Source organism: Akebia trifoliata, chromosome 10 (genome assembly GCF_017979445.1).
Source record: "Akebia trifoliata isolate Shusen 1 chromosome 10, ASM1797944v1, whole genome shotgun sequence".
NCBI lineage: Eukaryota > Viridiplantae > Streptophyta > Magnoliopsida > Ranunculales > Lardizabalaceae > Akebia > Akebia trifoliata.
The window spans coordinates 6,039,583-6,064,385 of NC_141384.1; the positions used below are offsets into that span (position 1 = coordinate 6,039,583).

General features: G+C 36.8%; 1 protein-coding gene across 10 annotated transcripts; it reads left to right on the forward strand.

Moving 5' to 3' along the window:
* Nucleotides 1–560: 560 nt before the first annotated feature.
* LOC147392965 (calcium-transporting ATPase 9, plasma membrane-type-like) lies at nt 561–24,402 on the forward strand. Of its 10 annotated transcripts, none has more exons than XM_086456010.1 (13): nt 561–712; nt 1,065–1,298; nt 3,507–3,663; nt 4,621–4,726; nt 4,823–4,848; nt 4,953–5,108; nt 10,432–10,548; nt 10,637–10,679; nt 21,635–21,680; nt 23,069–23,176; nt 23,265–23,357; nt 23,469–23,575; nt 23,665–24,401. In XM_086456010.1, exons 5-10 carry the CDS (start codon nt 4,831–4,833, stop codon nt 23,151–23,153), a joined length of 465 nt encoding a protein of 154 aa, XP_086312136.1. In that variant the 5' UTR covers nt 561–712; nt 1,065–1,298; nt 3,507–3,663; nt 4,621–4,726; nt 4,823–4,830; the 3' UTR covers nt 23,154–23,176; nt 23,265–23,357; nt 23,469–23,575; nt 23,665–24,401. The 10 variants fall into 10 exon arrangements, with proteins under 10 accessions (XP_086312136.1, XP_086312139.1, XP_086312138.1 ...); XM_086456013.1 differs by adding an exon at nt 21,788–21,942 and having other exon boundaries at nt 3,507–4,726; nt 23,288–23,357; nt 23,665–24,399; XM_086456012.1 differs by adding an exon at nt 21,788–21,942 and having other exon boundaries at nt 3,507–4,726; nt 23,665–24,398.
* Nucleotides 24,403–24,803: the final 401 nt, after the last annotated feature.

A 24,803-nucleotide genomic window follows, 5' to 3' on the forward strand; every position in this document is an offset into this window, starting at 1 on the left:
GGAAAAAAGAAAATTTCCTAATCTGGCAACCTTGTGGCATTTAAAGACATGATCGGATGTACGAGATTGTAGAGAATGGAATTCTATGAATTTAAAAAAAAAAATTATTTTTCACCATTGAATTTTAATTTTAAATTTGGGTATTCGGCAATCAACCATTTTCAACATCTTGAATCAAGTTCAAAAAATTCTTTTTTTTTTTAAATATGAAATTTTTCTCAAAATCTAGAATTCTTTGTTGTTAGATTGCCAAAGTTGTAATCCATATGGCCCAAAGATCCTATTTAAGATTTGAAATCTAAAAAAATTAAAATTTCTAGGCAAAGGACTTACGGTCACGTGAGAGAATTTTTCACTCAATGCTTATTTCATTTGCGTATTGAGTTCTGAGTAAACAATCACTCCCGTTCTGATTCCTGACTCACTTATATATATAACACACACACACACCCCCATGACACGTGGCACACACGAGGTGTCTACAAACGTAAAGATCACTTCTTCCAACACTTTTTTACTTGTTCGTTAGGTTCTTTACTTGTTCCGTAGATCTCCAAATTTATGCTTTCTTCTTCTTAACAATTTGAAGTTTAAATATTATATTCATGAACTTGTTTCGTAGAGATCTCTCTCTCCCTGCTGGCCGTAGATTCTAAATTTGTTTGTGAATCAAACCAATCTGACCACTAATATTGGCAACTTCTTTATTAAAGTAAGATCTTCTTCGCGTTCTTTTTGTTCATGTTTAAAATATTAGTCTCAAATTCCTGCTTTTATTTATTTATTTAAAGAAAAAAAAAAGTTCTGGGTGAGGAGATCATCTTCTCGACTGTTTCGATAGAGAGAGGGGAAAAAAAAAAAAATCTTACTTTCCATCTCAGCCGCTAGTTTAACTTTATTCGTGAAACCTCGTTTGAGATTAGAAGCTCCGAACAATAACTGTTCAAGGGCATTATTGGTATTTCAAATGAAAAAGTTTTATTCATGATTAAATAAACAAATATTTTTTTTTTTCAAAATTGCATCCTTCCGCCAACCTAAGGCCTTTCCACTGTAAATAGCAGCAAAAGCGCGGAATATGAATATATATATATTTTGCGGGAAAAAGCTCGACAAAATGAGACCCAACCATCGTGGTTTTCTCCTCTACGACTCTACCAGGCGAGTTAATCTCTCTCACTCTCTGTCTCTCTCTTCTCCTCCTCTTCCACTTCTTCTCCTCTGATTTTTGATCTAAATTTTAGGGGTTGAACAGAGATTTCTCTTCTCTTTTACCAGAAGAGGGTGTGTTTGTAGGGGTAAGTTCTCTCTCTCTCTCTCTCTCTCTCTCTCTATATATATATATATATATATATATATATATAGAACAGCGTTATTACGACCCCCTTTGCGACCCCCTTTGCGACACACCTTTTTGTCTTATATGGGAAAAAATGTTTGGAATGGGCTGATTTTTTGTGAGGATGATCTCTATGGTGAGGGGATCATCCTGGCAAAAAATCAGCCCATTCCAAAACTTCTAGACCGTCCGATTTTTGTTGAAAAATTATAGACCGTCCAATTTTTGTAAATCAATTTTGATGGGGTTAGAAGTTTTGGAATGGGATGATTTTTTGCCAGGATGATCCCCTCACCATAGAGATCATCCTCACAAAAAATCAGCCCATTCCAAACATTTTTGCCCATATAAGACAAAAAGGTGTGTCGAAAAGGGGGTCGCAAAGGGGGTCGTAATAACGTGACCCATATATATATATATATATATATATGGGAAATGTTCGGCACCCTACTATTTGTTCTGTGTTATGTCCTAAAGGGGTTGGACTCAAAGTCAGCCCATTCCGAAGCTTCTAGCCCCCATCTTTACAAGTTGAAGAATCGTGAACCGTCCATTTTTTGTAAACCACTTTTGATGAGGATCATCGCTATGGTGAGGAGATCATCCTCACCAAAATTCAGACTAAAGCTTCTAATCCTATGTTTACAAGTTCAGGACCGTCCATTTTTTGCAAACCAATATATATGGACAACAACGTTCGTTTGCCAAAATGGGAGCCAAAGTCAAAGCCTAGCCAAAGTTTTGTCCTATATGGGCTAAAATTTCGGAATGGGCTGATTGTTTGTGAGAATGATCTCTATGGTGAAGAGATCATCCTCACAAAAAATCAGGCCATTCCGAAACTTTTAACCACATCAAAAGTGGTTTCAAATTAATGGTAAAATTGACGGTCCACGATTCTTCAACTTATAATTGGTGTTAGAAGTTTCTGAATGAGCTGATTTTTTTTGTGAGGATGATTTCCTCACCATAGAGATCACCCTCACAAAAAAACACCTCATTCCAAAACTTTTAGTCCATATAGGACAAATCACTTTTACTACGATTTTGGCTCTTGAACCCAACCCTATATATATTGGGGTTGGGGGGAGGGGGCGTTCGGCTGACAATCTTAGGATGACAAAATGCTGACAATTTTTTTGTCCTATGTGGCTTAGAAGTTTTGGATCGGGCTGATTTTTTGTGAGGATGATCTCTATGATGAGTAGACCATCCTCACCAAAAATCAGCTGAATCTGAAACTTCTAAGTCCATCAAAAGAGGTTTACAAATTTTCAGTAAAAAATCGATGATTCACAGTTCTTAAATAATTTTGATGGGGTTAGAAGTTTCAGATTTGGCTGATTTTTGGTGAGGATGATCTCCTCACCATAGAGATCATCCTCATAAAAAACCATCGCAATCCGAAATTTCTAAGCCACACAGGACAAACGTTTTGGCAGCGTTTTGTCATCTTAAGATTGTCAGCCGAACGCCACCCATATATATATGAGTCGCGTTCAACCAACACTGAGAGCCAAAATTTGTCTTATATGGGTTAAAACTAGTTTGGGCTGATGTTTTGTGAGTATGATCTCTATGGTGAGGTGATCATCCTCACAAAAGATCAGCCCAATTTGAAACTTCTAACCCCATCAAAAGTGGTTTACAAAATTGCAGACAAAGTTCTAGACAAAATGTTTTGTTCTATATGGACTAAAAGTTTCAGAATAACCTGATTTTTGTGAGGATGATCTCTATGGTAAGGAGATTATCCTCACCAACTACCCATTTTGAAATTTCTAACCCAAATATAAAAGTTGAAGAATCGTGGACCGTCACCTTTCACTGTTAGTTTGTATATCACTTATCATGGGGCTAGATGTTTCGGAATGGGCTGATTTTTTTTGTGAGGATGATCTCCTCACCATCCTCACAAAAAATCACCCAATTCCGAAACTTTTAGCCATATAAGACAAAACTTTGTGTAGAACTTAATCTACAATTTTGTCTACCGAACGTTGTGCTATTTGTAAATATTCTTCTTCTTCTCTGAGATTTTGGTGGAAATAGATGGTTTGGGAACATACGACCTGTCTTCTTCTTATTAATGAAAACCCCTGATTTTTTGTCAATTTTTTTTTCTTCTTACAATTTTGTTGTCGGTAATCTTCATCCCTATTTGCAGGTACATTTCACTATCTTTTTATAGGTCTTTGTGTGATTTGATAAAAATTTGTGCTTTATCCTGGGTTGAGGGTAAAATTTCTTGTAGGGCTCTACTGCATCTACAATATTTACACCGATGTTGTCCAAGCAATTGGGCTCCAAAGGTTTTGTCGCAGGTTTGCATGTGGAACCATAGTTTATGATGTTGTCTGAATGGATGAATGCCATGCATATTTACTATTATGTTATCACTTGTCAATCTAGTTGCTCTACTATTTATGAAGTATTATAAAATGGTCAAAAGCATTACAATGCAGGTTTTCACTTGTATTACTCTGTTGGTGGCTGCCAAGATTGGGTGAATTTAAATGAGTTGATACAAATTGGTGACTGTTTTATCACAACACTCCATTGGTGAGTTTTTTTTGTTATCCATGCAACATAGGTTGCGGATGAGCCCTGAAAAATGCCACAATTGTAAGACTAAGGTAACTGGATACACTAGAAGCAATCCATGCAGAAAATGATTTAATGTCAAACAAGATTAAATTATCAGAGAATATCAATGAAAAGGCTTAACAAGGTTTGAGTTATTGGCTTGGGAGGAAAATTTGCCACATTGTAATAGAAATTCCGCTGTGGGAGAAAATGAAGGTGAAAAAGCTATAGGTGAGCAACTTTGAGTTTTCTATTCTCAAAACTCAACACAGTAACCATGAGTGATGTATATTTATGTAAATTAGTAAATATTGAGGTTCACAAAGCAATATGATGATATGAAGTGTAGTTAGAAAGAGATGTATGATTATGGAATTGGTGTTTAAGGTAGTTGGTTCATTAATTTGAGGTTGTGAGGCCCATTCACATGCATTATTACTTCTAAAAATATAATTATTTTTTATTTAAAGATTTATATCATATTTCTTTTTTGCATTGTAATGTTTTTTTTTTTTTTTTGGATGGGTAAGGTGAACTTGAACCCACAATCTCAAAGTTGCTTTGCAATGTGTCAAATCAACTGAGCTATAGATCTAAGCCCTTTTGCATTGTTATGTTGTTTGTCTTGAGCTCATTTTTAGGGAGATGGGATTGGGTTTGTCTTTTATCATAGTTGTCCTTGTTTGTATTATTAGGGGATGAAGAAGGGGGTTATGCGGCGCAGTTGATGAGAAAAAAGATCGATCGTTCCTGTCTAAACTACTCATAAATACCATCAAAAGCTACAAACAAATCCTCAAGGTGAGGCAAACAGATAAAAAAGTTTGATCTTCTCTAAAATTATTATTTCTAAACACAAACCCTAATTTTACTATTTCCCCCCTTTTTCGTGTATAGGAACCAAAATGCCAACAACATTGTCGGTAAAACCATATTTGGATCCAAAATACTTCAAACTCCGTTCTATTCGTGTAGGTGAAGTTGGATTTCTATAGATTTAATTGTTGGTCATCTCTCCTGTGAACAGCCAATGAACAATTCTCCTCCATTTTGTCGGCCTCAAAATGATTTGGAGGCTGGATATAGTAGGCATCACGAAGAAGAAGATGATGAATTGGGTTTGGATCCGTTCTATATTACCTCACCTAAGAATGCTTCGATTGATCGGCTCAAACGATGGAGAGTAAGTTTTTAATGCTTCGTCGATGCTGGTAGTTTTTTTATTTTTTGCATAATTCGACATTGATTGTAATGAGAACTTGATCTTATTTGCATTTGATTGTGTTTTAGATTGATTTTTGGTGATCATTGTTGACAATGTGACACACTTCGGTGGTGTAAACTGGCCATTTGTTTATTGTTATCGGAATTCTATATGTATTCGTGTGCTATTTTGGATGATCAGTTATAATAGTGTTGGATTATTATAAGGGTAATGCACAATGTATTGCTTCATTGTTAATTGTTTTGTTAGGGTTTTACTGATTGTTTGGTCAATACACATTAAAAGGAAATAAGGGTATACCATATGTTGAATATATGGAGAATAAGGTATGGCATTTCTTGAAAGAAATTCTTAATTTTAGGGAAAAAATAGACTAAATGTTTACTAGTGTTAAAGTTATTATTATTATTATTATATTTTACTTGAGCGGACTGATGAAAATAAGTTGCTAAGTTGTGATCCCTAGGTGTCGTTTGGTCATGGTTAGGACTAATAATAATGGAGCATTCTCACAGTTGCAGTGACACCCTTATAATAATAGAGGAACTTACCCCTATTAATTTTTTTTTTGGGTACACGTCCCATGTAGGTATCCAACATAGTGGGCGTATTCCTTTTTGTAAGACTAGAAAGAGAAAGAAGAGAGAGAGTCAACTAGCTGTATGTCTAGGTTGATCTCCTCTATTATATTCATAGATGTTCACCATGTTACTAAAGGAAACTAACAACTAGGAAATCCAAGCAAATAAAGAAAGTAGGCAAATATAGAAAATAAGCAAATAAAGAAACACTTAAGGAGCAAGAAACTTAAGTGTGGGCTGTGCCCAAGAAGCTCAATACGATTTCTTCTTTAATACTCCCCCTAAAGCTGGAGCATATAGGTCATACATGCCCATCTTGGAACACATAGAAGAAAAGGAATCTCAAGGTAGAGGTTTGGTGAGGATGTCGCCAATCTGATTTGTAGACTTGACATATGGCGTGATGATCTGCTTGCTTAACATCAAATCTCGAATAAAATGGTAGTCAACTTCAATGTGCTTCGTCTGCTCATGAAAGACATGATTACTAGTTATGAATATAGCCGCTTGATTGTTGCAATACATATACAAAAGAGTAGATTGTAAAACTCCCATCTCGTGTAGAATGGATTTCACCCACATCATTTCACAAGTGGTATGTGCCATAGCCCTATATTCAGCTTTGGCAGTGGAGCGGGCTACTACAGTTTGCTTTTTTGCTTCGCTAAGTAACAAGATTGTCGCCCACAAAGGTACAATAGCCAGAGTTAGAACAACGATCAAACTTGTTATCAACCCAATTGACATCAAAATACCCAATAATGCACAAATCAGAAGAAGGTCGATAGAGTAAACCTTTGCCTGATGCATTCTTCAAGTACCGCAAGATACGCTAGACAACATCCCAATGTGCTTGGCGAGGAGAATGCATAAATTGACTAGCTGCACCAATTGTGAAGGTGATATCTGGACGAGTAATAGTAAAATAAATCAATTTTCCAACCAAATGACAGTATTGACTAGGATCATTGTATAACTCCCCCTGTTCCCCATCCAATTTGGTTGTTGGATCCACATGGGTATCAACTGGTTTGACACCCAACATACCTGTCTCCTCAAGTAAGTTGAGGACATATTTTCTTTGAGAAAGGCTGATGCCGACAGGAGAACGAGCTACCTCAATGCCTAAGAAGTAGCGAAGAGTACCAAGGTCCTTGATGTGAAAATGTTGACTCAAATGAGTTTTAACTGTTGCAATCCCATGCATGTCACTACCAGTAATAATTATATCATCCACATAGACCACAAGAACTATAGTGCTAGAATTTGCATGTCGAATAAAAATTACAATCTAAACACTTCAATTCCATGACTGTGAGGTACCTGCAATACTAGAATAACAAACAAAATCATAAACAACAAAATAAAAACAAATAGTATTCCAAATCTACTAGTGTGTGCCACAATCCAAAAGGAGAGACCTTGAAATGATCAATGAAATACCAGCAAACAGTTGAAATTTCTGTAGCATAAGATCTTGTGGTATGTTTAATACCCCTGTTTCTTAAAACCCATTTTTCAATTGTTGTTGGCCTTCCTTTCCAATTAAAAAACAAAGTCGAGAAAGGGGGACAATTTATAACTTTTAGGTAGATCTGGTAATATTTTGGTATTCAGAGCTGACTTTTGAATATAGAAATTTTCGAATGGTGGTGCAGTAATGGTAGTGAATGGACTAAATCACACTAAACCAATATAAAATGGATAAAGTAAGTAAATAGCAATAACTAGATAGTAAAAAAATAAATTATACAATTCATTAAAATATAATAAACAACACCATGAAATTCCCTTGATTACCACTAACCAAAAATAAAATTAAAAAAATGAAATTTCATAAATCTGGAATCAGATTTCTCCATGTGATACAATCGTCTAAAACATAATTCGTAAAAAAACTGGAAAATAAGTTTTTAGGAGACATAACTAGTTAGGGTGGATAACTGGCGTTAATGACTCTAGAAAGCTTATCAAGAGAGACAAAGATGAATCTGGTGATGCATTTAGGGTTTTTGAAGACATAATCTAGGATTTCCTCTGGAAACCGACTTGGTCTAGTGTGATGTAGGACATCTATAATTCTAGTTAGATAGTCTTAATTAGTTTCCTAATTCTTATAGGATTTGTTTCTAGTTTCTAATTCTTATACGATTTGTTTCTAGTTTCTAATTTTAGTAGGATTTGTTTCTATTTTCTAGTTCTAGTAGGATTTCTATTTTCTAGTAGTAGTAGGATTTTTATTTTATTGTTACTTCAGGAATACTATTTCTTGTTTAGTTTATATTTTTGTCTAAATTTATTTTTAATTTTTAGACTATAATTATATAATGCTTAGAAATGTTCAAATTGAGTTATAATGTCACGCCCCAAATCTTATCACTGATCCCTATGACTTCGTGATAGATTCCGAGTGTGAGATATTAAAATCTCATATAAAAAGTTGATACATATAACTAACCTGACAACTATTCAATTCTATCGTAACAATAGTGGAAGCAACTGAACACTATATATAAAAGTGAATACTATATCTATATATAGTGGAAGCAACTGAACACTATATATATATATATATATATATATATATATATATATATATATATATATATCCAAAAACCCAAGTTAAGTATCATCTACTCTTCATGATTGACATGTTCAAAAAAAGAGTAATGATAGCTATAGTACAAATATATACAACTATATCCAAAAGATGATACCAAACCTCTCATCATACAAACAACTCTCTCTCATACTTAACAAAATTCTGGATCGACATCACCACAAATATCTCTTTCTATTGGCATTGCCGAGACAAGCTCCTCATGAATCTCTGATTTAGGACATCTAAAACTGGTGATTGGGCTTGGGGGCGGGGGGAGGGGTTGAGTACTGGGAGTTACCCAATAGAAAAACTTACATTTCTACAATATCGTCATGACATGTTGGAGTAACCATCTAAACAATTGTGAATCATGTAAGTTTTCAATGAATAATAAGAGATTATAATTATACTAAGCAAAGTAATTCATATTAGTCATGGTCAAGATATCAACTAACCAAAATTAACAATATAAATATCAAATAAATCTATCGACATCAATATGCAACGATGATAACATGACAGTCTAAAAGATAAGGAACATGTTTGATTCTATGATCGATCATAGCCTATCATACCATCCTATACTTGGATTATCTATCCAAAAAGGTCCGCTCTTGGCCATTCCACACGCTATCTTGAGATATTTTTTCATATAAATTCAGATTTGAGCATACTTACAATCAATCCTATGTTTTTCGATCATACCAAATCTAGTAGTAGTATCAGATTTCCTCAAAAACATTTCTATAAGAATTTAAGTATTTACATCATTATTTAACTACATTTATTCCTTGGGATTTGTGATGACTATCATGCCATCATATATAATAGGATTAGAAAGTTGCTATTATTTTATAGATAGACTAGGAAAGTTACTTTTTAGTATTTTGGAAGGTTTCTAAGTTATTATGATGAAGTTATCTATATATAAGGAGTTTGAAAAATTCATTCAACAATTCAATAGATAAAAAATTCATTCAATAAATTATTTTTAGCTCTTGGTCGAGGTAGTCTTTGAAAGATCTCGTCTATTATGCATACAGAAGACGAATTACAACTAAAATGTATTAAATCAAATCTTGTAAATTGCAAACTATTATTAGGTTAAATTGAAATATTATCTCAAGAGTTAAAATGACAATCTTGGAAACGTTTTACTAAGGTGAAATTCTAAGAAGTCCAATTAATGAAGTAGATATGATAGAAGTACGTGAAGTGAGCTAGAACTAGTGCTTGTTCTATCACTGACTTGAGCTTTATAGATAGTTGGTAGGTAGTTCACCGTGAGGAGATTGAGGCAGTAACGGAAAGAGGGATCATGACAACTCGTTGCTCTACTCTTTAGGTGACAACTCGTTGCTCTACTCTTTAGGTGTGTGCCTTATACCAAAAAGTTTGGGGTTGGTTGAACAATTCCTGTTACTCCATTTAATTCCTTTCACTTCTTCCTATAAAAAAACTTGACCTCCAATGTAACTCCTTTGTCAACTCTATCATATCCACAAGGCATAAATTGTTCAAAATCGCATGTTGTTTGGCCGAGAATGCTCACTCCAAGAAGGTAGCGAAATGGTCCATATGTTATTTTCTTGTAGTAGAAACTTAATTTATGTATTTTAAAACTTTGTATTATAGTATGTGTATTTTATATCACAAGAAATAAAAAACATTATCTATCAAAAAAAAAAAAAAAAAAAAACATATTTCATCTTAACTCTCGGTAGTTTATAATATATTCCTTACTATAAGAATGTAAAAACGTTTATGAAAGGTCATTTCTTATCATCATAGATTTATTCCAATATTTTTTTGGTTGGCTGTACGAGTTCTTTTCCACCATTTCACTGTATCTACTTTGATTGCTTGGTTCTTTAAATCTTTTCTCTTCGGATTGAAGAATATCCTTTTTAGTCTTCTTCTCATTCCCCTCCAAATCTATGTATTCATATATGTTTTATGTTTTCATGTATTGGATGATACTATATTGGAATCTTTGTTATTGGGAGATGCTTTAGTTTTAAGGTTCTCATGAGACCAATATTTTTCTCTTTAGTTGAAACAAATATTTGACTTTACTCAGCTGTTTTGTTTCTTTTAGCAAGAGGCTCTTGTGTTAAATGCTTCTCGTCGGTTTCGATACACTTTAGACCTGAAAAGGCAACTAGAACAAGAGGAAATTAGAAAGAAGATCAGAGCACATGCCGAGGACATAAGAGTAATGTTGTTTATATAATCTGATGTTACTTTTATGTAGTTTAGGCCATCTCATTTTTTTTCTAATCCATCATCTCTTGTCGTATTAGGCAGCTTTGATTTTCAAAATGGCTGGTGAGGAGCAACATAGTGGTACTTCACCCTCTTAAAATTCTCGTGCTAAGTTCACTATTGACTTGTTTTGACAAATGGAAGCATCCTGTTCTTTGCATAATTGAATCTGGAATGAAATGTTCTTTTATGCTATATAGTCATTTGGTCGATATCTTTGCTTTTGCAACAATTTTTATTGTTCTCATGTCTTTTAATAGGAATATGACATTAGAAGGCATTTATTAGAGGAAAGTTGCTAGGCATATTTGTGTTGTTCGTCTTATTATGGTAATGTACTTGTTTATATTTTTATGTCCATTACAGTCACATTTATAGTTGTTGCTTTCCGAACAGCTATTTAAAGTAAGAATTTAATTTACGTAAATTTATTACTTTCGGATAAAAGTAAGGTGGTGGACCAAATTAGGGTTATAATGGAAATGTTGAATACATTGCTTAACGACGTCACACTTATGAGCCCTAATGAAAAAATAGTGCTTCTTGATAAAGAATGTGCTCTATCTTTTTTTTTTTTGTGTAGGTTAGAGCATGATACCTTCTAGCTCTTTCTATCTTGTCTTTTAATAAAATATGCCTTTTGAGAAAGCTGACTATTATTTATGGATGTATTTGGGGTTTCAAAAGAATAGAATAAAAAGGTGCTGTTTTGGACTCAATAAAGGTGCTGTTTGGGCTCAACGACAACAGCAGAGGGCTGTTTTGGACTCAACAACAACAGCAAAGGTGCTGTTTGGGCTGAACGACAACAGCAGAGGTGTTGTTTGAACCCAACAACAACAGCAAAGGGCTGTTTTGGACTCAATGACAACAACAAAGGTGTTGTTTGGGCTCAATGACAACAGCAGAGGTGCTGTTTGAACCCAACGACAACAGCAGAGGGCTGTTTGGACCCAACGAAAACAGCAGAAATGCTGTTTGGAGACTCGTCTACAACTTGCGATCAACACAGAGGTTGTTTTGCAGTCTGTACTCACAGCAAAGTTGCTGTTTGAATTTGTTTGAAGCCTGTACTCACAGCAAGGGTGCTGTTTGGATCTGTTTAGAGGCTCGTCTAAGGCCTGCGATCAGCACAGGGTGCTTCTTTAATCTGTTTGGAGCCTGTACTCACAGCAAGGGTGTTGTTGATAGTCATGCCCTCGTCCTCTTTGAACTCTCTTCAAACCAAAGTACATAGATTATTTATTTATTTATTTTAATGGCTTCTGAGACATCCTTTTCCTCGATCACCGATAATAGTAATGGCTTGAGTGGTCTTTCTTCTCAATCAACTGACTTTCCAGGAATTCAGATTATCACCATGAAATTAAATGGTCCTAATTATCTTCTTTGGGCACAATCAGTTGAAATGTTCATTGGTGGAAAAGGAAAGATCGGTTACCTCACGGGAGTAGACAAACAACCTGCACAGACCGACACTTCTTACTCCCACTGGTTTGTTAATGATTATATGGTCCGGTCTTAGCTGGTTACATCTATTCAACCACACATTGCGGCTGGTTTTATGTTCTCCTCGACCGCAAAACAGATATGGGACTCTGCAAAGAGCATTTACTCGCAACGTCAAAACAACGTCTGGATCTTTAACTTAAAGCGTGAGATTTCCCGTCTTTCACAAGGTGATTCTTCAGTTACTACCTATATATCACAACTACGTGCTCAGTGGGAAGAGTTGACCTTCTATTCCTCATCCGACGCCTGGAAGGATCCGCTTGATGAGACATTATATGCGTCGATTCTGGATAAGAATCAAGTTTTTCAATTTTTAGCCGGTCTATGAGAGGAGTTTGAGTATGCGAGGGTTCACTTATTGGGTATGGATCCCTTTCCGTCTCTACAGACTACGTATTCTTATGTCTTGGCTGATGAAAGTCGTCGCACAGCTGTCCTACCTCATTTTTCGGGAGATCACTCTGCTATGTTTGCTCGCCTACCTTTTCCACAGCCTCCTAGTGGACCTCTACCTACCCGTCAGCGACATAAGTTTGATCATTGTGAGAAGTTGGGTCACGTGAAGGCTCGTTGTTATGCATATCATGGTCGTCCTAATCAGCAACGTCAACAGTCTCAACGATCTTCAGCTCATCTAGTCTCTTAGCTGACTATTGATTCAGCACCTTCTTCAACTATTACATCCTCATCGGATTCGGTATCTCTATTTCAGGTTGAGCTTGACAAGTTCAGAAAATTCTTCAATCAGATGGAAACTTCATCTCAGCCGGTCTCTACTTTCGCTCACTCAGGTACTTTTGCATCTGCATGCACTGTATCCACCACTTCCTCACCATGGATCATTGATTTTGGTGCCTCTGATAACATGACCGGTACGTCCTCTTTTTTCAAAACCTATAGTGTTTGTTCTGGTTATCGCAAGGTTCGCTTGGCTGATGGTTCTTTGTCTTCTATAGCTGGTCAAGATCATTTTCCTGTTACATCTTCTTTATCCTTAACTAACACACTGCATGTTCCTCAACTCACTACTAATATTTTATCTGTTAGTAGTATTACAAAAAATTTGAATTGCAGTGTAATTTTTTATCCCTCTCATTGTGTCTTTTAGGATCTGGAGTCGAAGAGGACGATTGGCACTGGACATGAAGTGAATGGCTTGTATCTCTTGGACGTACCTTGTTTACTTAGCACCCATTCTGCTTCCTAGATTAGTAGTAATAGTCAATCTAATAAGGCTCTTGTAATGCGTTGGCACTTACGCTTAGGCCATATTTCTTTTGGATATTTGAAATACATGTTCCCTGCTTTATTTAATAATAGCAATTTGCTTAATTTTCCTTGTGAAACTTGCCAATTAGCTAAACATGTGCGTTCTTCTTATCCTATTAGTATGAATACTACTGCACCTGTTATGTTTAACCTAATCCATTCTGATGTGTGGGGTCATTCCCCTATCACATCAACTCTTGACTTTCGTTATTTTGTCTTGTTCATCGATGACCACATTCGTACCACTTGGGTCTATCTTATGAAACACAAGAAAAGTTTTTGGGATTTTTAAGGTTCGTACCCAGTTTGGTCGTACCGTCAAGAGCTTCTGTACTGATCATGGTACTGAGTACACCTACAGTGAAGTCTTGAAACTTTGTTTATAGTCTGGCATTGAGCATCAAATGTCCAATGTTAAGACTCATCAGCAGAATGGTCAATCAGAAAGAAAAAATCGTCATATTCTAGAGTTAGCCCGTGCCATCTCCATTGGCATGAACGTGCCTCAATCTTATTGGGCTGATACAGTTCTTACTGCGGTTTACCTTATTAATCGGACCCCCTCTCGGGTTCTTCAGTTTGCCACGCCTCTCTTTCAGCTTTACCTAGATCATCCCTTGTTTCCACTTCTTTTGCGTGTATTTGGGTGTGTCTGCTTTGTTCAAATTCTTGACCAAACTCGTACAAAACTTGATCCTAAGGCCGTCACATGTATCTTTTTGAGTTATTCCTCTACTCAGAAAGGATACTGTTATTACCACCCTCTTTCTCAACGACGTTTAATTTCTTGAGATGTTTCCTTTTTTAAGCATATCCCTTACTACAATGGGTCCGTTGGCATTCAATCTGAGTGGTTTCCTCTAAATTCACCTAATGATCCCTCTCCTATTTTTCTTCCTCTTCCTATGCCTGTTCCTCCTTCTCCATCCCCTGTCAGTTCATCCCCTCCTCCTCTACAGGTTTACTCTCGGTATCCTCGCAATACTGCCATCCCTCATATGCCAGACCAGCTCGCCTCCTCGCCTCCAACTCCGCCTCCTGTCTCCTGTGATGATCGCCCTATTGCCACTCGTAAGGGTAAGCGTACTTGTATTTATCCCATTTCTAATTATATATCTGATTTTGCCCTCTCATCCTCCTATCGGAGTTTTCTTGCGTCTGTTTCCGTTGTTTTTCCTCCTACTACTGTTGTAGATGCTATTACCCATCCTGAGTGGCGAGCAGCTATGATTGATGAGTTGAATGCTCTTAAAAAGACTCAGACTTGGGAACTTGTACTTCTTCCACCTGGTAGGAAGGTTGTGGGATATCACTAGGTTTTCACTCTAAAACACAATCTAGATGGCTCTATTGCTCGTTATAAGGCCCGGTTGGTGGTCAAGGGTTATGCTCAGACTTATGAGATTGATTATCAAGAGACATTTGCCCCCGTTGCCGAGACATTTGCCCCCGTTGCCAAGACTATTAGAGGGTGGCCTTTTTTTCAGTTAGATGTCATGAATGCATTTCTCAATGGTGATCTTTAGGAAGAAGTCTATATGGTCCAACCTCCTGGGTTTCTCACATCTGCTTCTCCTACCTATGTCTATCGTCTTCGTCGTTCTCTTTATAGATTGAAGCAGTCTCCTCGTACATGGTTTGAGCACTCCCAGAGCAAAATTGTCGCTCTGATTATTTATGTAGACGATATTGTTCTTACTGGAGATGATGATGCTGGCATTGCCGAGGTCAAAACTTACTTAGGACGTCAATTTGATATTAAAGATCTTGGGCATCTTCGCTATTTTCTGGGTATTGAGGTTGCGAGGTCTCAATTCGGTATATTTATTTCTCAGCGTAAGTATGTTCTTGATTTACTCAGTGACTCTGGTCAGCTTGGTTCTCGTCCTGCTGATACTCCTATTGAGCAGAATCACAGGTTGGCTGATTCTGAGGGGAAGTGTTTGGAGGATATTGGTCAATATCAGCGTCTTGTGGGAAAATTGATCTACTTGTCTATGACTCGTCCTGATATTGCCTATGCTGTTAGTGTTGTAAGTCAGTTTATGCACTCGCCTTGAACATCTCATCTTACTGCTGTCTATCGTATTCTTAGATACCTTAAGGGATGTCCTGGTCAAGGTATCATGTTCAGTAATCATAGTCATCTTCGCATTGAGGCATGGACAAATACAGATTATGCTGGCTCAGTAACTGATAAACGGTCTACTTCTGGGTATTGTACTAAGGTTGGTGGTAACTTGGTCACTTGGCGCAGTAGGAAGCAAGATGTGGTTTCTCGCTCTAGTACTAAGTCAGAATACCGAGCTATGGCACTTGGAGTGTGTGAGTTGTTGTGGCTCAAGATCTTAGTAGCTGATTTGTGTATTCTGGTGACATCCCCCTTTTTACTATATTGTGACAATAAGTCAGCTATTAACATAGTGGCAAATCCGGTTCAGCATGACAGAACGAAGCATATTGAAGTTGATTGACATTTCATTAGAGAGAAGATTGTTTCGAGACAGATTTGTACCCCCTTTGTTCCTACATCTCAGCAACTTGCTGATATTCTTACTAAAGGTGTCAGCAAAGCTGTCTTTGAAGGTGTCTTGTCCAAGTTGGGCATTGCCGACGTCCACGCACCAACTTGAGAGGGAGTGTTCAATACAACCTCATAGGCTTTTCTACTATGACACCAAGTTCACCCAATAAGATACATAACCAGAGAATATCTGTTGCACCTCGAACCATTGCTCGATACTATATGCTTATGCACTAGATAGAGCAACAATAGTTTTTTTTACTCCCCCATGCAACAAGGTAGCCCCCTACAAACGTGCAATAACCAGTTGTGGATTTACGATCATCCTTAGCCCTAGCCCAATCTGCATCAGTAAAGGCTTTTATCTTAAGATGACCATGATTAGTAAATAGAATTCATTTCCTAGGTGTTGTCTTCAGGTACCGCAAGACCCGATCTGTAATTTCATGATGAGGGATTCTAGGAAAAGGCATATACTGGCTTATGACACACACAACATAAGTAATATTAGGTCGAGTTAAGTGCAAATATAAGAGATGCCCTACAAGTCTCTAAAACTTGCCAACTTCTGACAATAATTCTTCTTCACTACCATCGAGTTTAAGATTAAGATCAATAGGAGTGTCTATTAGCTTGGGTCTCAATTTCCATGTGTCTGGTAATAGATCCAACACATACTTACGCTGAGAAATAAATATTCCCTTCTTTGATCGAGCAACCTCAATACCTAGGAAGTACTTGAGATCTCCCAAGTCCTTAATATCAAATTTTGAAGTTAGAAACTTCTTCAATTATTGTTTTTCTTGGGGGGGCAATTTCCTGTCACAACAATGTCATCAACATCAACAATAAAAACAGTGATTACCTCTGTCTCTTTTTACAAAGAGAATGTGATCAGCATGGCATTGAGAATATCCCACTACCTTAATTGCTTTGTTGAAATGGTTAAACCACACTTTGGGAGACTAATTGATGAAGAGGCTAGGATAGATTTGCTACCAACGATAACAAAACTCTATTTGTATTCAACTTGGCAACAAGAGCAAATGTCTCAGTGTAGTCGATACCCTGGGTTTGAGTATATTTCTTTGCCACTAATCTCTCATTGTAGCTTTCAATTGTGCCATTAGCTCTGTGTTTTATTGTAAATACCCATTTACATCCTACTAATTTATTTCCTCTAGGCAAAGCCACCATTTCCCAAGTGTTATTTTTTTTCTAGATTATTCATTTCCTCTTGAATTGTTGCTTTCCATTCTAGTATCTTCAGGGCCTCTGCAATACACTTAGGAATAGGAACAGAAGAAATTGAAGAAACAAATGCACGATAGGTAGGAGATATTGAAGAATGTGATAAATGATTAGAAATAGGACATGATGTGCTAGTACGTCTTCCTTTGCGTAAGGCAATAGGAACATTAAGATCATGGGCATCAGAAACATTAGGAATAGAAACAACACAAGTACCTGGTTCCTTGGATTCCAACTAGTTAGTGTGATTAGCAATAGCCTTTTGTTGGACTTCTATCGTCGAGAGTAAACATTAAGCTCTTTACTTTATCAATTGCCTTTCTTGATGGAACCAAAGAAGAGGGAGAAGACACAACTGAAATTGGAATTGAAACTGGAATTGAAGACGACAAAGACATTGAAGTAGATTGATTCTCTTCCATATTATGCTCCCCCTAAAGAGAGGAGGGCGGATTGAAAATAGTAGACTCAAAATAAGTAACATCGGACATGACATACCTTTTTCAAGTGGAAGGTTCAAGACATTGGAACCCTTTTTGTGTTGAGGAGTATCCCAAGAAAACACCTCGAATGGCTTTTGCGTCCAATTTTGTTCGATTTGAACCAAGAAATGGTTGAAACAAAGATACCCAAAAACACAAAGAGGCAATCGAAATGGAGAATGACCAAGAGCCAACAACTACAACGGGGACCGAATTGGAGGATTCATGATAACATCCAATTAATCAAATATGTGGCTGTGAGTAATACATTAGCCCAAAATCGTTTGGGAACATACATAGATAATCGCAAGCTACGCACCACTTCTAGAAGATGACAATTCTTCCACTCAACTACTACATTTTGTTGAGAAGTGTATATACACGAACTCTAATGAACAATTCCATATTCTGCCAAATATTGTTCTAATCCACTTTCGAAATATTCTTATAGGGACCATCTTGTGGAACATTTTTATTCTTATAGGCACCTCATCTCTAGTATGAATTAGATATGTCCAGGTATATCTACTATACTGATCAACAAAGGACGTTAGGTATCGGAAACCTCTGTAAGGCACAATAGGTAAGGATCCCTACATATCAGTATGCACAATATTGAAAAGAATAATCAGATCTTTTATTACTTGGATAGAAAGAAGTTCTACAAGGTTTGGCAAGTTGGCATAGTTTACATTGAAGACTCGAGACAAACACGGACTTGAACAACTCAAGAAATAAAACTTTCAAATATGAAAAAGACAAATGGCCTAGATGAACATCCCATAATTGAATTAAACTACTACATCGATGTAGATTAGCAAATTGAAGAGTTGTAGAAGGTGATGAAGAAGAGTACAAGACATAGAGGCCATATGTTGCTCGACCACTACTAATCGTCCTCCCCGAACCCAAATCTTGAAAAAGGCAATGATCAAGTAAGAATGTCATAGAATAATTTAATGACTTGGTAAGACATCCTACTGATAGCAAATTAATTAAGGATACACAGTCAGGAATCTTGACATCCTCCTTTCTAGAAATAGTAGACAAAGAACCATCTACAATTCTAACATTTTCCCTACCAGATGACAACTGATAGGAAGAAAACAATGAAGGAGTACCAGTCATATGATTAGCGCTCGTGAGTCAATAATCCAGGAGAGGCGTGAAGATATGAAACTAATAGAGTATGCAGAGGAACATATACCTAATTGGGCAAAAAAGGAAGAACCAGTTGACCCCTCAAACTTTGTAAGAAGTTTGCTGAGACGCTCTATTTCCTCTCAGTCATTGGATAGCTCAGATGAAGAAGCAAAACTAGTGTGTGTGGGAATTACTTGTGAAGTAGAAACTGACTATTGTGAAGAGTTAAGAGATTGTGAATGCTCTTAACTGGCTACATGTGCATTGGAGCGAAGTTGTTGAGGAGTTTGTTTTCCTGTAGTGAACTTGGCTCATTTGCCAAATAGATCCCAACACTCCCGAGTGTGCCTAGATCTCCCACAATTATCACAATGTAACTTATCGTTATCACAATGTAACTTATCGTTATCATTACCCCATTTTCCATTCCTTCTGGATCCTCCTTTATTAGATGAAAAAGATATATAGGCAGTAGGAGAGAAATCACTAGAAGGTTGCGTAACACTGCTACTCTCCTTGCTTTGTGTAAGAGAATACACATCCTCAATGGGTGGGATTGCATCTCACTCTAAGATCTGAACACAGATAAACTCATATGTTGGGCTCAACCCAGCAAGAAATTGAAACACACGATTCTGATTCGTCAGTTTTCGGAATTCTTCAGCATCATCAGGTTTCCCTTTAAACACTTGATAATGATCCAATTCCTCACAAAGAGCTTGGAGAGTAGAATAGTAAGTAGCTAAGCTTTTCTCCACTTGACGAAGAGTAGTAACCTCTTGTTGAAATTGATAAATTTGAGCAATATTCCGTTTCTAAGAATAAATCCTTGTTACTTTCTTCCAAATTTGATGAGCAGTCTCCAAAAATAAATAGTTCCTTCTCAATTGAGCTTGCATTGAATTCCAGAGCCAAGGCATCATAGTCAAATTCTCCTATTTCCGCCTTTCATTCATAATATCCGTCTCATTGGGCTTTTTGATACGACATGTTGGGTACCATAACTTGCCTCGTCTTCCGATATACATCTTAACATATTAAGACCACTCTAGGAAGTTAGTACCATCTAATTTTATAGTCATAATCTGAGCCCCATGGTTATTGCCATAACTCCCTATAGCTTAAATAGTTCCGAGTACACCGAAATGAGAGCCACTAATGCCAAAACCACTATCATTTGACATAGTGACCTCAACAAAGTGAAAACAATCTGATTTGAGAAAAGAACAATAGATCGGTGAAGAGAAGTTGGAAACTAGGGTTGGGTGACAGTCGGCAGATATACAAGAGAGAAATACTTGATGCGCCTCCAATCCTCTTCCAAATGAATCAAGCATAGATTCGTTGGTTAGAGAAATTTCATACTAAATAGTTCTAACCAAGAAAGCCACCCAAAAATCCCTTACACAAGCGCACACATCGTTTTGGGAAAAATGAGTATTTTCGGATTTTTCTTGAAGATCGACATAAAATACATCAATGAGACTTCAAAAATCCAGGTTAGATTCTGGGAAGATTTATGGTGCGGAAATTCATCTCTGTCTACTCAATTTCCTTCCTTGTACGCTTGCTCTTTGAAAAAAAATAACTCCATAAGGCAATGCCTGACTCGGGACGGGAGCACGGATTCTTGGGATCTGGGATTTAGGAGGAACTTCAATGATTGGGAATTGACGGAGGTTACATCTCTTCTAAATCTCCTTAACTCTATCCAAGTCAGAGAAAACGAGTAGGATAGAAGGGAGTGGATCAAGGCAAAGGATAAGAAGTTCTCTGTTAAGTCCTACTACTATTGCTTGTTACCGAGGGGGGATACTTCGTTTGCTCCATCTGTCGTTTGGTCCAATCTTGTTCCTTCTAAGGTGTCTTTTTTTATTTGGCTTGCTTCTTTGGGTAGAATTCTCACGGTGGATAATCTGATCTATCGAGGGTGGATTACTCCAAACTTTTGCTTTCTTTGTTCTAGGGATGGGGAGTCAGTCAATCACATTCTAATTCATTGTTCGTTTTCCAGAGTTATATGGATGTTTTTCTTATCTCGGTTCCAGATGGATTGGGTTTTTCCTCTATCTTTCTTTGAGCTTCTGGAGGGGTGGAGATTCAATATATTTTTCTCTAGGAAGAGACTTCTTTGGGCTATCCTTCTGTTTGCTATTACTTGGGGCCTTTGGAGAGAGCGCAACAATAGAGTTTTCCAAGGCAAGGAGAGCTCGTCTCATTCAGTGATCTTAGAGATTTTGGGATTACTCTTTCTTTGGACCAAGTTGAAGAAAGATTTCGAGGGAGTTAGCTTCGAAGATTTTGTTTTTAATTGGGAAATCATGTGTGGCGCTTAGCCCCCCGTTGGTTTTGTGTTTTTTTGCTTTCTTTTTTCTTCGCTTTGTTGTTTCTCCTTTCTTGTTGTTTGGGGGCTACCTCAGCCTCCTTATCTTCTTTTAATTAATACAAGTTATATTTATCAAAAAAAAAAAAAAATCCAGGAAAAATCACTATAAATCAAAATGACTCAAACCATGCCCTTCGTGTCTGCAACCTGCTGACCTCAGCCCTAATGTGCAGAAAAAAAAGGGAAATTTTAAAGATCCCTGGTTGTTTTAGGGCTGATAACAAGTTGTAGTTTAGAAGTGGAAAAAAATAACAGGAAAAAATTGAGAGAAAAATGATGAGATTAAGGTTAATCGACTTTTCTCTCTACCTTTTATATTTTATTAATAATAATTACGAATAACAAACCCCCCCCCCCCCCTAACATCAACTTATTTATTCCTACATAAAACATAGGTACGTTCAAGATTTATTAAATTACCTGATAAATAGCTATATAATACTAGTTGATGCCCTCTTGTCTTCATCAGGGAATCACTCATTACAAATATCATGTGGAGGAACCTACTTGTGCAGGTCAGTATTTGTTAATTGTCCAAGAATTATACTCGATTACAACTTCGGAGTAAAGCTAGCTAAAACCCTATCTGCATTTATGTTATTGTCAAATGGTGATCAATTAGCAATTGTTGGGGGACTGCAGGCCCTTTATCAAGTTACCGTCCTCCTTGTCTTCATCTTACGTGGTACTAGTATTCTGCATTTAAAGAATGAAAGACCTGACTATGCTAACAAAGTTGAGAATACCTTCATATTCAACACATTCGTCCTATGCCAAGTAAGTTTTTGCCACAGCTATCAAATGTTAGGACTACACTGAGTTTTAAGGTTATGGGCAGATTCAACTAAGTTTGTCAATGGGTCGGTTCCACATGTTGTACCCAGAACCAAAACCTAAATAAAATCTTGGTTCCGGTTCTTACTGGTTGAACCCAGAACCGAGCCTATAAATACCCCATATTCATCGGGTACCCACTAAGGTAGATAATGTTTTTTTCTTTTAATGAGAAACAATTTGTAGTATCAATAATACGGACAATTATTTATAAATGTAACCATGTAACTTGTAATTCCACAATTGAAAGTTAAGATCAACAATAAAGTCTTAAGCAATTCAAACTTTTGGGAATAAAATTGTAGAAAATTATAGTATGAATCATTTATTGTTGTTGAAGTTCTATAAAAATATGGAAAATGAATGGAAGTTCATGTAGAGAAAAGGTAAAAATTAAAGACCTTACATTTTCTTTATATTTAATTAGAACACTAATTTTTCATAATGTTATAAATTTACTAGTCGGGTACCCAAAGGAGGCCCAATTTTTATCGGATCCTTAAGATAGCTACTTAGAACCAGACCAGAAAATGATTGGGTACGTATCAGTAGACCCAAAACCAACTAATCGGTTTGGGTACATCGGGTACTTAGTGACACACTTAGATTCAACTAATATCAGAAAGTTGCTGATTTAAGATTCTAGAAAGGTGTAAAACAGATTTGTGAAGAATAGAGGAGATGGAGAAGAGATTAGGGAGCAAATGTTGGATGCACACCACACCAATCACTGGAGAATTCATAGTTCTTCTTCTTCAACTAATTAGCATTTGCCCCCCTCTCCCTATGCTCATACCTAGAATTGATAAAACCTAGGTTGTCCCACATGAGGTAGGAGTCACAATATCCAGAATTGATTAGTATTTTAATGAATGATACCCTAAAAATGATGGCACATAAGAGTCAATAACCTGCCATACTTTTCTTGGTCAAGACTGCACAGGGCTGTATCATTTCATATCTGTTATCGATTCTTTCTCAACTAAAAGCACAAAAATGCCAACCAACTATTTGATTAAAAATACGAAATGAGAAAAAAAAAAATAATATTAACCTACTAAATTTGCAGATATTCAACAAGTTCAATGCTCGAAATCCCGATCATATTAATGTCTTTCGTGGAGTCACAAAAAACCGCCTCTTTATTGGCATAGTGGTAGCCACACTCGTAGTTCAGGTACGGAGAGATTTAAGTTGATTATCATTATTATTTCATAAGGTATTTTCTTGCATGAAGTTACAAGTCTGTACCTTTCTTTCTGCAGATCCATTATCATTGAATTTTCAGGGAAACTTGGCAAGACGGTGAAACTAAATTGGAAACTATGGCTTGCTTCTTTTGTCATTGCTATCATGAGGTTGGTTTTGTTACTAATAATTTGTGTATAAAAGTTACTTCTGTATTTCATGTCGAATCTTCCTCATTCTTTTTTGTGGCTAAACTGTTTAATCTCCTGTGTTTTCTTTAGTTGGCCTATTGCTTTTCTAGGGAAACTCATACCAGTCCCTCAAAAACCTCTTAGTGAGTTCTTTAGGAGGTGTCTTCCTCGTCCTCGCAGGCGTCGGCCATCTAATAGTGAGTACCCTTAAGTTCCACAGGACTTGTATTCCTTTCTTGTGTGGGTGACTCAATAAGTGGTGGATTAACACCTTTCCATCTTTCAGGCTCAAGTAACCGGAGAAGGGATTCAAGGTAGCAAGATCAGCTATAAATATTGGTTTGCTGGGTTCATTTTCTTCAGTTCTTCGCTGGTGTTTTGCCGATGGTGATAAAATAACACTCTCTGCACTTGACCTGGGAAAATAGTTCTTCACATAACCACCTTTCTAGATGTGATTTTTGTGACTATTTGTATAAAATAAATTATATTGATAATCTGGTGTCGATATTGGGCCAAATCCCCGCCCATTACAGACACATAAACTATGCTGCCAGACACACCTTTTGATTCATAGAAGTTCATCGAAACATGACTGATTCAAGTGGTCACTGTTGAAATTAACAATAACTTTTATCAGTAAATAAAAAAGCATGAGGTGGTCTTTTACTCTTAAAAAAAATTTGTCTTCTGTATTTGCTTTAAAATTTGGCCATTCTTTGTGGGATGAAACTTGAGTTATGTAAAGTTGGTTTATAGCTTGCATGTGTGAGATTTACTCCCTCTAGTCACGTGTGCATTGTTGTATATTTTCAAAATAAAATAAGAATTTTTATAGTTTTTTGGTTTGTTTTTCTTAAGTTAGATTTTGAGGTTTTTTGTGTATATAAGGTTTAATCCCACATCGCTCACAAGTTAGAAAGTGGTGTACCTTATAAGTAATAGCCAACATAGTTAGTTGTATTTGTGTCACACCTTTAGGCTTTGATCCAGTGCTTCGAGGTGGTGCGAAGCACCACTCGCGCACGTGCGACGTGCGACGTGCGAAAGAGGCGATTGGGCGCTTTGAGGCGCACTTGGCACTTCGCACGTACGCATCGTCGCGAGGAGCTGGGGAGCCTTAAAGTTTTCGGGATACGAAACCATCCAACGGTGGTGGTTGATCCATCACGTGTGATGGATCGGGTGCGATCAGCACCGCACGATCAAGTTAGTATCCGATCGGGAACCGATCGGATACGATGGATCGAAATAATATCGAATCGAGAACGATCCGATGCATTGGATTAAGGTAGTACCTGATCAGGATGATCAGATGTGATGGATTGATATAGTACCTGATCAGTAACGATCGGATCCGTTAGATCAAATGACAACTGATTGGACGCGATCAGAGCCACTAGATCAAACAGATTCAATTAAAAA

Excerpts from the sequence above, each read along its gene's own strand:
- LOC147392965 (XM_086456011.1), top strand. Across the intron at positions 10,549-10,636 it reads CACATGCCGAGGACATAAGA|GCAGCTTTGATTTTCAAAAT; the intron begins GTAATGTTGTTT and ends TTGTCGTATTAG. Across the intron at positions 21,681-23,068 it reads GGAGGAACCTACTTGTGCAG|ATATTCAACAAGTTCAATGC; the intron begins GTCAGTATTTGT and ends CTAAATTTGCAG.